A 15428-nucleotide genomic window follows, 5' to 3' on the forward strand; every position below is an offset into this window, starting at 1 on the left:
GTGTGCTAGCTGCTGTGGAGCATTTTGTATTGTCCCTAAGGTGGCATTGCAAGAGAGGAGCACATACGGTGTCCAGCAGTGAGCAGAACAGGATGATAGGCTAAGAGACGACATTCTAAAGCACGTCTACAATGTACTGCATCAGTCTCTCCGTTTCCCAAGGTATACTGTAAGTCTCTTGTCATTGTCTAATCTCAAGCACAGAGAAACACAGCAGGATGGCAGAAACAAATACACTCAGTGCTTTAAGTTCTGCGATATGGCATCTACCTCTAACATCACACTGTTCTGGTTGAGAGGGATCAGGAGCTTATGAAAAGCAAACAAGCACACACAAACAACCCACGGTGCACAGATGTCAGTTCAACGTCTAGTTATGATTTACATTTGTTTGCGTTGTCAACTAACATTTCTTTATTAAAACGTGAAATCAACAAAAAGTGTCACCATGTCATTGGATTTAGGTGAAAAAAATGCAATCAGTTTTCCACATCGATCCAATGTAATCACATGACATTTGTTGGTCGAAACGATGAGGAAACAATGTTAATTCAGTTTTTTCGCAGTGGGAGTATTGGGTAGTAACAGATTACATGTAACGGGGATTATGTAATCTGATTACAAAAAATAACTAATCAACCCAGATTACTTTTTTTATTTTTATGATTCGGATTACATTCTTAAAAACAGCCAATTACATTTGGGACAATTTGATAAAACTTTGTCATCATTGTTGTCATTTAGCGCACCATTAAGACTTCTCACATGCTCTCAGAAATTATATTGTTCTGCTGATTGCCCTTGAAGGGTGGATGGCTTCTTTTGTATTCAAACTGGTTGAATGAATAGAGGCTTCCAAAACATTTACACCTTGCCCAATGGTCAATCAGACAGGAGTCTGGACTACAGAGCTCCCACTTGCTGCTTTGAAGCAGTGCAGTTTCACTCTCTCTCTCTCACGGCTTTGTGAAATGCTTTCTGATTGTACAATATTTCAAAATGTAATTGCGGGAAAAACACTGTATTGAAAGCAACAACTATTGTTACTGTTGAAGAGAAAAGGTTCCCAGCTTTCTGGTCTGAATTGTATTTCATATTGAAAAAATGGCACTCAAAGCAATTGAAGGTGGGTGCTGTCATGCCTCTCCTGTGAAGATCTGAAGGATCAGGTTACAGTGGGTTGGCTCTACAGAGCGCTCTCTCTCGTAGAGTGGGAGAGCGGGAAGTTGGCTGTTTCATGGCAGTTGTAAATACAGAAACTCCTTTCCCCACTCTGCCAAAATGAAAGTTGGAATCCCTTTGTTACCAGAGAGAAATACTTTTCAGTACAGTAACCTCAAAAGGTTATATATATTTCTGTATTCCAACCAGTTTTAATGGTCTGTGTGTATTTAAACAATAATCACGTCCAACATTTACTGTGTGGCGATATCATTAGACGTTATAATGGAAACACTAACTTTAAGAGCTTTCACAATGTATTTATCAGATTTACATCTAGCTGTTGTGGGGTGGCAGGTAGCCTAGTGGTTAGAGTGTTGGGCCAGTAACCCGAAAGGTTGCTGGATTGAATCCCCGAGCTGACAAGGTAAAAATCTGTTGTTCTGCTCCTGAACAAGGCAGTTAAAACCTGTTAAAGATATGGCTGACTACTGCCCCCTTTGGAGAAATTGCGTGCCCATAGTAAACTGAAAAAAAAACAGTCAAAAATGCTAATATATGCATATAATAATAATTATTGGATAGAAAACACTCTAAAGCTTCTAAAACCGTTGGAATTATGTCTGTAAGTATAGCAGAACTCACAGGGCAGGCATTCTTCCAAACTAGTTTTGTGGTCATGAAAGTTGGGGCAACTTTGACGTCATCGCCCCCACCCTTCCCAACCAGCTATGGATCTGGGGACACTTTCTATGTCTTCCACTAGATGTCCTCATTCAGTAGAGTGTTTAATCGTTCAAATCCCGCGAGAATTGGCCCTATGGGAGTGAATTGAGTGAGTGCCGCAAGAAAATACCTGTGCGTTAGGGCGCGAATTGGTCCCAGCCATTCCTTCCAGCACTCCGGAGAAGGACAAACAATGACCGGTTGAATAGAAAATTGTTTTCTATGTTTATAACATCCTAAAGCTTGGTTCTGCACTTAGTTTGACCTGTTTAGTCGACATATAATATGTAATTTTGAAGTTTTGATGCGCAACTTTTCCGGACCAGAGGACATTTTGGGTGCATTTCAGCTGATGTTATTAGCAGTAGCTAATACAAAGACGCAAGACTTGAAACCAAATGATGTTTTGGGTAAGTATGAACCCTTCCAGTACATTCTGAACGAAGACCATCAAAGGTAAGGGAATATTTATGCTGAAATCTGTGTTTCTGTTGACTCCAACATAGCGTAGAAATATAGCTTATATCTGAGCGCCATCTCAGAATATTGAATAGTGACCGATTTCTGTAACGTTAAAAATAAATGTAACAAAGCGATTGCATTAAGAAGCAGTGTATCTTTCTAACTATATGTAGAACATGTATATTTAGTAAAAGTTTATGATGTCTATTTACGTTATCTTGCGGCGCTACCTACATTTTCTGCGGACATTTTTGAGTATTTTCTGAACATGAATTCAATGTAAATTGACATTTATGGATATAAATGGCATAATATTGAAAAAAAAAAAGTACTGTGTAACATGTCCTATTACTGTCATCTGATGAAGATTTTCAAAAGGTTAGTGAATGATTTATTTTTTAATCCTGCTTTTATAATTGTATATTTTCTGGGACAAAATGGCTGCCTCTTGTCTTCGTTTCGGTGGTGGTCTAATATAAATATGTTTGAGCTGAACGGGGGGGGGGGGGGTGGCGTTCACAAGTTTTAACTTCTTCGATATAGGGGGCGCACTTTTAATTTTTGGATGAAAAACGTTCCCGTTTTAAACAAGATATTCTGTCACGAAAAGATGCTCGACTATGCATATAATTGACAGCTTTGGAAAGAAAATACTCTGACATTTCCAAAACTGCAAAGATATTGTCTGTGAGTGCCACAGAACTGATGTTACAGGCGAAACCCAGATAAAAATCCAATCAGGAAGTGCCACATTTTTTGAAACCGCCTCATTCCAATGACTCCTTATATGGCTGTGAAGGAGCTAGGAGTCAGCTTACGTTTTCCACGTTTTCCCCAAGGTGTCTACAGCATTGTGACGTATTTGTAGGCATATCATTGGAAGATTTACCATAAGAGACTACATCTACCAGGTGGTCGCTTGGTGTCCGCCGTTGCAATTATTGCGTAATCTCCAGCTGCAGTATTTTTCTGTTTGCTTCTGTTGAGAAGCCAGCTGCCACCACTGATAGATTATCGAATAGATATGTGAAAAACACCTTGAGGATTGATTCTAAACAACGTTTGCCATGTTTCTGTTGATATTATGGAGCTAATTTGGAAAAAAGTTTGGCGTTTGTTATATAAATATTCATACACATAGCTCATATAAACAAAGACATTCCGTAGTAAGAACACATACACCCAGCCATAAGACTGACCCCCTCTTCCTTATATAAACACACATCTCATCTCCCTCTAACTGGCCTGTCCCAAGAGCAAAGAACTTTTGCTGTGCACCAATGGGGCCCGCTCTGGCTAGAGCAAGGCCCGCCTCCAACCCTCCGACCAGTCAAGAAGACCGAAACGACAAGACTCCACCTACTTTATTCTATGTATAAAAATGTATGTAACCATTGTATAGGCCTCTTTTTCACCTGGCTCCTTGCCGAGTTATGTGAACTAGGTCCGTGCACGTAAAACTGCGGGACAAGATATCTCTGACTCATTAAAACTGTCTTTTGTTACAACTGAAATCCACTCTGTCCAACGTCCGTGATTTAGTCTCAACTCTCCAGTTTTTGAACACTAACACGTTGTAAGTGACTGCATTTTCCGGTATTTTTCTTAGCCAAACGTGATGAACAAAACGGAGCTATTTCGTCTACAAAAATAATATTTTTGGAAAAAATGAACATTTGCTATCTAACTAAGAGTCTCGTCATTGAAAACATCCGAAGTTCTTCAAAGGTAAATTATTTTATTTGAATGCTTTTCTTGTTTTTGTGAAAATGTTGCCTGCTGAATGCTAGGCTTAAAGCTATGCTAGGCTATCAATACTCTTACACAAATGCTTGTGTAGCTTTGGTTGAAAAGCATATTTTGAAAATCTGAGATGACAGTGTTGTTAACAAAAGGCTAAGCTTGTGTTTCAATATATTTACAGTATTTCATTTCATTTGCGATTTTCATAAATAGGAAACGTTGCGTTATGGTAATGAGCTTGAGGCTATGATTACGCTCCCGGATACGGGATTGCTCGTCGCTAGAGGTTAACTGACTTGCCTAGTAAAATAAAATAACATAAGATTAAATATGAACCTATTTGTGAGAGGATGAAATGTGACTTTAGGATTCTAAATGAGAATTAAAAAAAAAAATTATGTAAAGATTATCCAGTCAGTGGCCACACCATCATGAGCACAGATACTATAGCCAAACATCATTGAATGCCCCTTTCCACAGAGTTAATAAAAGGACTTGTGACAAAATGTACATTTAGTCAAGATAACGCAGGGATGCGGTCCCCACGTTGAAATGGCTGCCACTCTATAGACCAAGCAGACTAAGGCATGAGCCAGATGTCGCAAAATGCTTTAAACAACTACATTACCAAAGGTCAAGACCAGAGAGCATGTAGCAGTAGCTACATGTTGAAATGGTTAAAGAAATCTACAAACTAAAGACCAATTAGATTGGTAAACGCATCCAATCTAAGAACAATGGTACTCTGAAAGATCTATTCTCAAGAACATTTCCAAATGGTACTCTGACATATCTATTATAAAAAGCTAGTGGTTCCTCCTTTAAAAGTTGCGTCATACTGCGGCACACCTTGCGTGCTGCCGCAGCATTCTGTGGCATGTCATTTAACAGTCAGCCATTTTTTCTGTTATTGCAAGTTATTGCTAGTTTGACAACCAGAGGGAATCTTTGAGAAGCACTTGATAATATTCCGTATTGTCATGGTCGTCGTATAGAGGAGACCAAGGCGTAGCGTGGTAAGCGTACATACTTCTTTAATCAAAGAAATACTGAACAAAACAACAAAACCGTGAAGCTAATATGGCTCTGCGTACTGGCTCTGCCACGAACGATGGTCAGAACGTGACAGTGCATAGGCCGATACATGATAGTTATTGTTAGATATCAATTAAACAGCTAACTATCAGTGATATTAGGCTATATTTAGAGTTAGCGATCTAGCTAACCACTCCTTAAGGTGATTAACTAGCCCCAGATGAATTAGCCTATGTGATATTAGTCCCCAAATAGATGTAGACAAATTAATCTCAATTTAACAAAAACATCTGAAAATTCTGGACCCCTATTTTGATACTAAAATAATAACAATTTCCTAGTTGTCAAAACCCAAATTCATGACAGTCACTGGTTTAGGTTGCACATAAAAATATATGGAATCATGCTTTTGTGCTTGAATAATACAATTTTAGTAGTCTAATACACGTATTAATGAAACACTTTGAATGATTTTATAATGTAATAAGGCTACTATTTATTTATTATGTGACCCCATTGCAATTGTAGTGCGACCAACTGTAAATGTTAGTATGGGACCCTGTGACTATGCTCTTACACATACGTGAATTAAAGGATCTTTAGGCTATGCACCCACACTAGACCCCAAATGGGAAATACAACAAAATGTTTTAAACATTTTAAAATATGTATTTAAAAAAATATGTTTTTAAATGTTTTAAGTAATCAAAAAGTAATCAGATTACATTAACGATTACTTTATTTTTCATGCAACTGTAATCAGTAACGGATTACATTTATCAAGTAACCTGCCCAACCATGCGCACACACACACACACAGTTAGACACATTTCACATACACACATAAACACAACAAGAGAGAGAGTGAGAGAGACAGAGAGAGAGCAATTCTAAACTCACATTAGGGTAAAATACCTCCGGGCCCAACTCATTCCCCCCCTCTCTTTCCTGCAGCTGCCTCCATTCCCTATGATTTCAGTCATTTACCACTCTCGTTTATAGTGGAGGCCTTTGAACAGGCGAGTGTGTCATTGTGAAGGGGAGTGTGTGCTAAGCCCCGCGCCTGTGTGTATATCAGTCTCTCCCAGCTGGGCTCCTGGGGGAGGGATAAGGCCTGGTAGAGAAGCCTGGATGTGGGCTCGGATGGAGACTGGGAGAACACTGGGAAAGAGGCTAGAATGAGGGCCGGGGAATGATTTATATTCTTTTGTCCTTCTAAATGAAATTATATCCACACAGATTACCCCATCAGTTACACATACAGTACACACAAGAAGATACATCCCTAACCCCCCATGAAAACATACATGAGATAAATATATGAGAAAGACGGCTAGGATGGGCTCATGGACTCAACGAGAATAGAACGAAAGCAAGAGTGAGAACGGAGGATGAGGTGAAATTCAAATAGTGAGAAGAAGAGAACGCGTGAGGGGGTGCTAGAGGGATCGTTAAGTGTGTAGTACAGGTGGAGCGTATGATAAGGACACTGTATTCACTCAGTCAGTATCACTGAGGAGCCTAAGCACAGCATTCATCAGCTACACTTAGGTTCCCTCAGGCACTATAGATGCTGCTATCCACCTGTTCTATTAAAGACGTTAGGCCCACTTTGGGAACAAAAAGCCTGAAATCTTCTCTCTTTACGACTGCAGAAATGTGGACCATGTCTGCAGCCCATTACATGTTTTGATCCACGATCCACGGGACACAAATTAACAATGTTACCATTGACTAGTTAGGAAGCTACAAATGGATCTATTTTGGTAAAAATATGTATTCTTTAAATGGTCTTGGGCCGTGGTGAGCCTACAATTTCAATAATATCCTATTTTGTATATCATCCTCTCTTTCTACCTATCTAGTCTTGAAAGAGGACCATCTTAGATATGTAATACTGTACTTTTAAGGGGCATAACTAACCCAACACACACTGTGATAACAGTCCTGATTAATACATTATGGTAGAATCAAGTTCTCATGGCAGTTGATCTCCCTACATGGTGAATGGTTTGTTCCCTGTCTAACCTATGACCCTCTCTCCCTATCTCCCCTGCTAAATCCCCCCACCCATCTCCCTGTAAGCTTGACTGACCATAAGCAGGCAGACAATCGCAATGTATTTTTATAACAGTGCTTCTTCATGCTCCTCTTCTCCCCTTGGGGTTTCCATGGCTACACAGCAGTGCAGTTAGTCAGCCTCAGCCATCAAACAGTAATATGATTTGACTGTGTTTGTGTGTGTGTGTTAGTACGCCTCCACACCCAGCAGTGGTACAATCCAAACAAGTGTTTGTGTGCGTGGATGGTGGGACAGCAGTTATTCTTTGTGTGTATTGGGACAATCAATGGGTCTGTGAGTGTACGTGACAGTGAATGTTTGTGCAAAAACCTATGAGTGAGTGTTAGTTATACTATATGTAAGAGTTGACTCTTTTAGCAAAACGCCACTTTACATCCATATTACTGTGCAAGTGAAATTCTTTCTGTTTTACTAAAGAGACGAGACACAAACGAGACACAAAAGTCTGTTCACACAATGGTGTATGATGTTACAGAACTACGAAGTTGGTACTCCGTCTATGGAGAAAAAGCAACACCAGACCATTACGCGCTTCAAACTTTTCCCTGTAGAGTTTCACTCACTGAGTGAGTAGCGTTGGGCTTGATTTCTGCCCCTGGCTCTGACATTGGGCCCTCCGAGCAAACAGGATGGGACAGGCTGTCCTTCTCCTGTCTGACTCGCAGACAGAGCCGAGCCCAGGCCAGGGAGGGACGTGAGCTCCTCTCTGACCTGGTGGGTTAGGGTTAGCAGGGCTAGATTCCAGCCTAAAGCTGCATCCACATGGGCCTTATGACATTGGATTGGAACTGAAGAGTTCATTTTGCTTTGCATTCTGTTGATCTTGTAGGTTTGAAGCCAGATAGTGTTTCTTGAAGCTTTGGAAATTGACATGATCTGACATTTGCTAATGTCCAGGGAGGTATGAGAGAGCGAGAGAGAGAAAGAGACAAGAGAGAGGCAGAGAGAGAGACAGAGAGAGAACGAGAAGGGGAGACAGAGAGAGAAAGACACAGAGACACAGAGACACAGAGAGAGAGAGACACAGAGAGAGAGACACAGAGAGAGAGAGACAGAGAGACAGAGAGACAGACAGACAGACAGACAGATAGATTAATACTCCCTTGAGAAGGTGCATATTTTTTCTCACATTTCCCAGACATTCAATAACAATTATTATCTGAAATGGCAATTCCTCTTATTCAGCACCATTTGTGAAATAAAAATAGAGAAATCCCAACTTGTGTAAGGTTCTGTTTTCTTGAGCATTACCTATACGCTGTCCTATGAAAACAATACAATTGTGTCTGGTTGAGGCACCTGAGAAAGTTGTATCAAATATTTGAAGTCACAGATACTATACTGACATCTGACACAAATACATATTTGTTTGTCAGCTGTCAGTATTCTGAAAGAAACCTATCATCTGACACAAGAGCGCTATGCTGCAGGCAAGACAGTGACTGTACACTAATACAACTAGTTCAGTATTAGGATGCCCACACATGCACACACACAACACACACACGCACATATCAAAGGCCAGCTTCTGCATGACTTGGGAGGGAGAAATTTACAGCTGTTTGGAGACTTGTGTGCCAGATACTGACAATAAAAAAATTAAAGTAACCTTTATTTAACTAGGCAAGTCAGTTTCTTAATTACAATGACGGCCTACCCCGAGAACGCTGGGCCAATTGTGCGCCGTCCTATGGGACTCCCAATCACGGCTGGATGTGATGCAGCCTGGATTCAAACCAGATACTGCAGTGACACCTCTTGCACTGAGATGCAGTGCCTTAGACCACTGCACCACTCGGGCACATGTGCCAGAGAGCCACAGCTGCAGATTCTGAAATGTATGGGAGATGACCCATACATCCATCTCTACTGGAAAGGTTATGGACCACATATAACTCTGGAATAATCATCCACAAATAGATCATACAGACATAAAGATTGGTGCCGTTGTGTGCAGGACAACACAATTGTGTTTTTAAAATGTCATTGGTAATGTAAATGTCAGCACGGACCTAAACCCATCAGATTGAATGTGAGCGGCTCATCAACAAACTGAACAAACAACCATGACTCTTCATCAATTTCAAAATAAGTCAGAACAAGTTTCCTCTACTACACTGTACATGCTTTGTAACGATTCTCCTCTTCGTCTGGGGGAGAGTAGTCAAGATCAGACCAACACGCAGCGTGGTAAATGGTAAGTCTTCCTGGGGTCCATCAAAATTAAGGAAGCTATTCATTTTAAAAACATTACAATTCATAACAGATTTCACAATATATTAAGTGTGTGCCTTCAGGCCTCTACTCTGCTACCAGATTTCTATAACACAACATCTATGTGTACATGTGTATATAGTGTTATCGTGAGATTGTGTGCATGTGTCTATGTTTGTGTTGCTTCACAGTCCCCGCTGTTCCATAAGGTCTATTTGTATACATTTTTTTAATCAAATGTTACTGCTGGCATGAGTTACTTTATATGTAATAGAGTTCCATGAAGTCATGGCTCTATGTAGTACTGTGCGCCTCCCATAGGCTGTTCTGGACTTGGGGACTGTGAAGAGACGTCTGTGCCATGACTTGCGGGGTATGCATGGGTGTTTGAGCTGTGTGCCAGTAGTTCAAACAGACAGCTTGGTGCATTCAACATGTCAATACCTCACACAAATACAAGTAGTGATGAAGTCAATCTCTCTTCCACTTTCAGCCAGGAGAGATTGACATGCATATTATTAATATTAGCTCTCTGTGTACATCCAAGGGCCAGCCGTGCTACCCTGATCTGAGCCAATTGCAATTTTCCTAAGTCCCTCTTTGTGGCACCTGACCACACGACTGATCAGTAGCGCCAGGTGTGACACAACTAGGAGCTGCCTTGTTGATAGCACTGTTAAGAATGCAGAGGAGTACTTTATTATCCAAGTTAGCAGCCAATCAGTCTGTCCGTTTGATTCTTGTGAACACAGTTGTAAGTGTTTTTATGTTTGAATGACCCTGATACTGTCTACAGAAGCAAACACTTTTGATGTGAAGGTGGATGCTGTATAATACAACTGTTGATGGGAGACTCTGTTACAGAGGATTGTAAATATTTTTTTAGGCTGGATCATGTTGTTGTATTGTTATATGTTTTAATTCTGTAATGTATTGATTGTTGCTGCCTTCTTGGCCAGGTCTCGCCTGAAAAATCAACTCAAGATCTCAATGGGCTTTTCCTAGTTAAATAAAGGTACAAAATTATAGACAGACATCTCTCCATTCTAGCTATTGTTCTATCAATATGTTTCGACCATGACAGTTTACAATCCAAGGTTACTCCAAGCAGTTTAGTCTTCTCAACTTGCTAAATTTCCACATTATTCATTACAAGATTTAGTTGGGGATTAGTGAATGATTTGTCCCAAATACAATGATTTAAGTTTTTTAAATATTTAGGACCAACTTATTCCTTGCCACCCATTCTGAAACTAACTGCAGCTCTTTGTTGAGTATTGCTGACATTTCAGTCACTGTGGTAGCCGACGTGTATAGTGTTGAGTCATCCGCATACATAGACACTCAAAGCCAGTGGCATGTCGTCAGTAAAGATTGAAAAAAGTAAGGGGCCTAGACAGCTGCCCTTGGGAATTCCTGATTATACCTAATTTTGCTTTCCAAAAGTTTACTACGAGTTGGTAACAGGCTGATTGCTCGGCTATTTGAGCCAGATAAGGAGGATTTACTATTCTTAGGTAGGGAAATAGTAGGCTTAACCTCTCTAGGGGGTGTGCGACGGTAGCATCCCACCTGGCCAACATCCAGTGAAATTGCAGCGCGCGCCAAATTCAAAAACAGAAATACACATTTGAAGAATTAATAAAACATACAAGTGTTATACATTGGTTTAAATATGAACTTTTTGTTAATCCAACCACGGTGTCAGATTTCAAAAAGGCTTTACGGCAACAGCATACCATGCGATTATCTTTTTTTCTCCCCAATTTTGTGATATCCAATTGGTAGTTATAGTCTTGTCCCATCGCTGCAACTCCCCTATGGACTCAGGAGAGGCGAAGGTCAAGAGCCATGCATCCTCCGAAACACGATCTTGCCAAGCCGCACTGCTTCTTGACACACTTCTTAACCCGGAAGCCGGCCGCACCAATGTGTCGGCGGAAACACCATCCAGCTGGCGATCGAAGTCAGCTTGCAGATGCCTGGCCCGTCACAAGGAGTCGCTTGAGCGTGATGGGACAAGGAAATCTCGGCCGGCCAAACCCGACGCTGGGCCAATTGCGCACCGCCTCATGCGTCTCCAGGTCACGGCCAACTGTGACACAGCCTGGGATCAAACCCAGGTCTGTATGGTTGCTCATCATTACACACTGACCAACAAATAATATTCACATCATCAACATAGGAATCACTACAAAACTTATTGTATGACTTCTTATTCACAATATTAGGCCCAGCCTTTGTAACTTTGGATTTCCTAGATATGGCTACTATATTGTGATCACTACATCTAATGGATTTGGATACAGCTTTCAAACAAATTTGGTCAGCATTAGTAAAGAGATTATCATTAAATCTTGATGATTTCATTCCTGTGCTGTTTGTAACTACCCTGGTAGGTTGATTGACAACCTGAACCAGGTTGCAGGCACTAGTTACAGTTTGAAGCTTTCTCTTGAGTGTGCAGCCTGATGAATGCCAGTCAATATTTAAATCACTCAGAAAGTATAATTAATAAACATTTATTTTTAAACAGACGGAATTCCCGGTGTTTCTATGTTAAACAGTTTGTTATAATATTTCAGTGTTCTGTGATGTATATAAATTGTAATATTGGGACGCAAACTTAAAGTTTAATACATTTCAACTCTATATCTGACATATAGACAATAACCATGTGTATTAGGTGTTTTGTTTCAGAGTAGATTTGTTTAAGACTACCAAGAAATACTATGTGACCCTGATTTAGCCCACTGCAGTAAAAGGTTCAAATCTTCTAGGACAGTTAAATCTTCAACAGCTAAGCTGCATGGCACAGCTACAAAAACAAATACCTTTGTTAGATACCCCTCTTGTAATATTATCTCTCAATTGTTGTAACTTGAGCTGCTGTACCAAACCCCCCTTCTTGTTCATGTCTTGTTGCTGTGCAGATCATGTGACTGCTATCGCTTGTTTGATTGACATTGATAAAAACAACAAATACATTTTTTTTAAAAAATCAATTTAAAAAAACTTGAATACATTTGGGTCTATGACTTGAGTAATGATTTGTTGCCTATCATGCATTTGTAAGCACTGTTAGCCAAAGACAAATAACACACTCCTCATGATGAAATGATGTGCAGAATGACAAAGACAACTGCCATCAGAGCTGCTAATAAGAATCTGCAATAGTAAAGATACTGAAGATGACCCAGGTTACCCAGGTTATCTCTGTTTTGTCCGACCGGGGTCATTCCTACTAACAAAGCTGAATCAATTAAATCACCCTTGAGAATCACAGTGTGCAGTGGGTTGATTGTCTGTGTGTCACTATGCTCGTGGTTGGGAAATGTCTGTGTGTCACTATGCTCGTGTTTGGGAAATGTCTGTGTGTCACTATGCTCGTGGTTGTGAAATGTCTGTGTGTCACTATGCTCGTGTTTGGGAAATGTCTGTGTGTCACTATGCTCGTGTTTGGGAAATGTCTGTGTGTCACTATGCTCGTGGTTGGGAAATGTCTGTGTGTCACTATGCTTGTGGTTGTGAAATGTCTGTGTGTCACTATGCTCGTGGTTGGGAAATGTCTGTGTGTCACTATGCTCGTGGTTGTGAAATGTCTGTGTGTCACTATGCTCGTGGTTGGGAAATGATGGGTCTATGGACTTGTGCTGCTTACGCCAAATCCTGACTCTGCCATCAACATGACACAACAGGAACTGGGATTTGTTGGACCAGGTGATGTTTTTGCACTCCTCAATGGTCCAGTGTTAGTGATTGCGTGCCCACTGGATCCACTTCTTCTTGTTTTTAGCTAATAGGAGGGGAACCTCCTATTGTCTGCTGCAATAGCCCATCGGAGACACGACTGAGGAGTTGCATTCCAAGATGCAGGAGTTGCATTCCGAGATGCAGGAGTTGCATTCCGAGATGTGGTTCTGCACACCACTGTTGTACTGCACCGCTATTTGTCTGTTTGTGGCCCGCCTGTTAACTTGATTCATTGTCCTTCGACCTCTCTCATCAACAAGCTTTTTTTTGCCCACAGGACTGCCACTGACTTAATGTTTGTTTGTCAAACCACACTTGGTAAACCATAGACACTGTTGTGTCTATGGTTGCTCAGGGGGGTGGCTGTTTCTGAGATTCTGGATCTGGCCATCGATCATACCACACTCAAAGTCACTAGTTTTTCCCATTCTAACATTCAATCAAACAATAACTGATTTCCTCAATGTCTGTCTGCCTGATTTATATAACAAGCCAAGGCCACGTGATTCACTGTCTGTAGGATGATCCATTTTCTGTCCTGCTTCACTGCGATCTCTTTCAGGCAAAAGGTTAGTTTTTAGGTGTTGTTGTTCTCCAGCCTCCCGGTGAAGACCTAACAGAGCAGCGATTACTTAAATAAACGTGAACTAGTTGGTCACGGTAAAGCAGTTTGTTCACGCGCTGGGACGGTTACTCGTCTGAGAAATAGTAACACATCATCAGCAACACAGAACTCAATTACGATAATTCAAAGTTTCACCTGAGAGTAATGGAAATGAATGTAAACAAAACACTTACAGTATTGCCTGCTATAACGCTGATTTACTCGCAAAAACATGAGACCCCTTGGGTAAACATGAAAGGCGCAATTATATTTCAGTGCGCAAATGTAGCCTAAATATGACTGCTATGCTATATTTCGCAGACACTAACGTTAATACATATGATGAATAAATTGACTGGCAACTGTAAACGTGTTTTCTATCATTTAGTTATTTCATGCAAAACAAATATGTGTTTCTGCAAACACTCAAACTTACCCATTCCAAAACACGGATAAATCCAAGAGGTAATTTAAGCACTTGAAATGTCCCAACAGACACGAGCTAATGGAATGACAACAATAACATAGAAAAGAATAACGATATTTTTCATTAAAATAATACACAAAATATGTAATGTTTGTATAGCCTATTTGACATGTAAGTTAGCCTACATTGTTAAAAAAAAATGAATAATGGCTATTTAATGCATATTATTTTGAGACCTGACAAAACAAATGTACAATCAACAAACATACCTCATTAGCTGATAACATTGTCAAAATACCTATCTCCTTGTTCAGTAAGAGAAAACAATTGTACAGAGTTACCCAAACCGCTTGATGTCTATGCCTCGCGCGTGTAAGACTCTCGGCTCTTATTGCTACTACACGGAAAAACCCGAGCTTTCGTCAGCTTGTTGAAAAATAAAACACCATAGAGACAGACGGGGATTGGCTTCACGGAAATGAACGATGGCTTCAATATTTTACGATTGGATAAGATTTTTTTGTTATCGATTTAGGCTACGATGTGTTTATTGTTTGAACTGCCTCTCCTCCCCACGTCGGAAATGGATGAGAGGATGTGATTGTAACTGAGTGCCTGAATGTCGTCTCGAGGCGCCACGCATTAGTCTGGTCGTATAAGTAGAAAAATATATCTTATTAATCATGCATCATTTTGTAGGTTACATGCCTGCGTGCATGCACTATCAATAGACTGCGAAATCCTATGAAATGCCTTTGACCTGTGGGTATTTTCTTGTGACTCCACCATCTGTAGCCCATTCAGGATGAACCCGTCATCTGTCCCTCTGTAATGGTTGTGCTTTGTGCAGAATAATAACCCCCAAATCACTCCCCTATGGCTCCAAAAGCATCAAAATGGACCTCTTTTTATAAGAGGTAATTTCTCTGAATTCTGGAAATATGAGCTATATTCAGATGTAACTTCCATTACTTGTAGGCTACATAAATTATGTGGATTATTATAGAATTTGAGTGAACATGCCTAAATTGCTCAGAACAAAACAGTCAGAGAACATTGCAGATATAAATTGACTAAATGGACTATATTCCAATTCTACGTGAATGGTTCTTAGAGTTATGTCGTTCTGTGTGATTCCCTGACAAAGTCAACATGGCTGCTGGCTAAACACAATCCAAGGGCAAATAGGTATGTTACTCACTGAAGACATAATGTTATGT

At 40.4% G+C, this 15428-nt stretch overlaps 1 protein-coding gene across 2 annotated transcripts in view; it reads right to left on the bottom strand.

Moving 5' to 3' along the window:
• LOC110527973 (synaptoporin) overlaps positions 1 to 14914 on the bottom strand; it is a 28007-nt gene extending 13093 nt beyond the window's left edge. The window contains exons 1-2 of one of the 2 annotated variants that reach the window (XM_036983469.1): positions 14478 to 14914; positions 14218 to 14283 (exon numbers count right to left, since the gene is read on the bottom strand). In XM_036983469.1, the coding sequence (XP_036839364.1) occupies positions 14218 to 14283; positions 14478 to 14482 (71 nt within the window). In that variant the 5' untranslated portion in view covers positions 14483 to 14914. The remainder of the gene's footprint in view (positions 1 to 14217; positions 14284 to 14477) is intronic. The other variant, XM_021609629.2, reaches the window with a different exon arrangement.
• Between the last annotated feature and the right edge of the window lie 514 nt (positions 14915 to 15428).

The sequence above is a fragment of the Oncorhynchus mykiss genome, chromosome 7 (genome assembly GCF_013265735.2).
Source record: "Oncorhynchus mykiss isolate Arlee chromosome 7, USDA_OmykA_1.1, whole genome shotgun sequence".
In the NCBI taxonomy this organism is placed as follows: Eukaryota; Metazoa; Chordata; class Actinopteri; order Salmoniformes; family Salmonidae; genus Oncorhynchus; species Oncorhynchus mykiss.